Source organism: Egretta garzetta, unplaced genomic scaffold (genome assembly GCF_000687185.1).
Source record: "Egretta garzetta isolate BGI_Z169 unplaced genomic scaffold, ASM68718v1 scaffold997, whole genome shotgun sequence".
In the NCBI taxonomy this organism is placed as follows: Eukaryota; Metazoa; Chordata; class Aves; order Pelecaniformes; family Ardeidae; genus Egretta; species Egretta garzetta.
In genome coordinates, this window is record NW_009260336.1 from 255,985 (window position 1) to 258,173 (window position 2,189).

At 64.2% G+C, this 2,189-nt stretch overlaps 1 protein-coding gene across 1 annotated transcript in view; it reads left to right on the top strand.

The window, feature by feature from the left end:
* Window positions 1–293: 293 nt before the first annotated feature.
* The window catches only part of LOC104129654 (beta-adrenergic receptor kinase 1-like), a gene marked incomplete at its 3' end in the record, with an annotated part of 5,558 nt that continues 3,662 nt past the window's right edge, over window positions 294–2,189 (top strand). The window contains exons 1-4 of the mRNA XM_035897993.1: window positions 294–417; window positions 935–1,036; window positions 1,323–1,397; window positions 1,904–1,965. Coding sequence (XP_035753886.1) covers window positions 325–417; window positions 935–1,036; window positions 1,323–1,397; window positions 1,904–1,965 — 332 coding nt within the window. The remainder of the gene's footprint in view (window positions 418–934; window positions 1,037–1,322; window positions 1,398–1,903; window positions 1,966–2,189) is intronic.

A 2,189-nucleotide genomic window follows, 5' to 3' on the forward strand; every position in this document is an offset into this window, starting at 1 on the left:
GCCCCCCCCCCGGCAGCCTGTCCCCCGGTGCCCGCCCGTGCCCCTGCCCCCTTGGTCCCCCATGGCACCAACCTCCTTGCTACCCCACCGCAGCCCCACCGTGCCCCATAGCACTGCATTGCTCCTCCCTGTGCCAGCCGGTGTCCTTGCCTCACTGCATCACCCTGCCAAACCCTGGCCAGGCCCCAGCTTGGCACTTCCCCTTCCCCAAGCCTGGCATGGGGGTGGCTGTGGGGACAGGCAGGCCCCAGGGGACATCCCTGTGGCCCTTGGCCTGGGCTATGGGACACGCACTGCCGCTCCGGGTCAGTCACCTCTCACTCCATGGCTCTGTCTCTGCCAGGGTACCTGCTCTTCCGGGACTTCGCCTTTAACCAGGCAGAGGAGGCCAAACCCCTGATGGAGTTTTATGAGGAGGTGAGATGGAGCGACCCATCTGGATGGACGCCCATGGCCATTAGGAGGGTTAGGGGTGGGATTTGGTACCTACAGGGCCCGCAGACATGGTACCAAGAGCATGCAGAGTACCCAAGGGAGGCGGTGCCCAGGGGGCCAGGAGGTGACACTTTGGGTACCTAGGGGACGTGATAACCATCATGCCCATGGGATGTGGTACCCAGAGGGGCTGGAGCCGTGGTTCCTAGCGTTCCGGGGGCCGCCCAGCCCTGGGCTGTGCCTGCCCTGTGGGGGGGGAGGGCTGTGCCCCTGTGCCACGGGAGCCGTGCCCTTGCCAGATCAAGAAGTACGAGAAGCTGGACTCGGAGGAGGAGCGAAACACCCGGATCCGCCACATCTTTGACCATTATATCATGAAGGAGCTGCTGGCCTGCTCCCACGTGAGTGCCGTGCCACGCAGGCGCTGTGCCAGCACTACAGTGGGGTGAGGTACCGGGGTGGGGTTCCCAGAGCGGGTGGGAGGCCGTGCCCTTGCCAGATCAAGAAGTACGAGAAGCTGGACTCGGAGGAGGAGCGAACCACCCGGAGCCGCCACATCTTTGACCATTATATCATGAAGGAGCTGCTGGCCTGCTCCCACGTGAGTGCCGTGCCACGCAGGCGCTGTGCCAGCACTACAGTGGGGTGAGGTACCGGGGTGGGGTTCCCAGAGCGGGTGGGAGGTGGCCTGGTACCCAGTGTCTTCAGAGGGAGCTCTAAAACCACCACTGACTGTTCTGGGAGCCGCAGACCCAGCCCTATGGATGGGGGTTCCTCCATGAGTTTCCCCCACTTGCGCAGCCCTGCCTGGCCCCTGTGGGGCTTCCTTGCCCCTGTGCGCCTTGTCCCTTCTGCTCAGGGTGACACGGTCCTGTCTCGCCTCACAGCCCTTCTCCAAGAGTGCCACAGAGCATGTCCAGAGCCGCCTGAGCAAGAAGCAGGTGCCCCCAGACCTATTCCAGGTGGGCATCACCCAGGACAGAGAGGGGGTCCCTACCACCTCTGGTACTTGGGGGGTTAATCCTTACAGGGGGCTGGTGGTGACGAGGGCCCCGAGAGGTAGGGGGGTGTCCCAGGAGGTATGGGGACTCTAAGGGATGGTGAGGGGCTCCCCAGCAAGTTGGGAGTGAGGGGGATTGCTGGGGTCCCCGTGGGGTGGTAGTCGGGAGAACGGGGGGCTGGAGGTAACAGGGGGGCTCCTCAGAGGGTGGCGATTGGGACCCTGGACGTAGGTGTGACCCAGGGTGACAGCAGGGTCCCCAGGGGTAGTGACGTCGCGGTCCCCAGAGACTCAGGTGACCCTGGGTGGCAGAAGCAGCCCCAGGAGCCTGGCCAGTGGCAGGGTGGCAGTGGCGATATGTGAAATCCCAGGGGTGGGGGGAGACCACATGTGATGACGGGACCTGAGGGGTAAGGGTGACCTGGGGGTGGCACTGGGGACCCAGTGCTGAGCCCTGTGTCCCCCCAGCCCTACATTGAGGAGATCTGCCAGAACCTGCGTGGGGGCATCTTCCAGAAATTCATCGAGAGGTAAGAGGGGGGAAAGTTCCACACAGATTGGGGTGTCCCATCCCACTGGGGACCAGGGTCTCCCGGCCCAGAGAGGGGCCAGGGGTCCCTTAGATAGGAGCTCCAGGGGTGTCTGTCCTCAGAGCAGGGACTCAGGGGACTCTTCACGTCCCAGGGTCTCACCGTTCCCAGACAGGGGGCCTGGGGGATGCTGCCTGTCTCCAGACAAATCCCAGGGGTCCTTC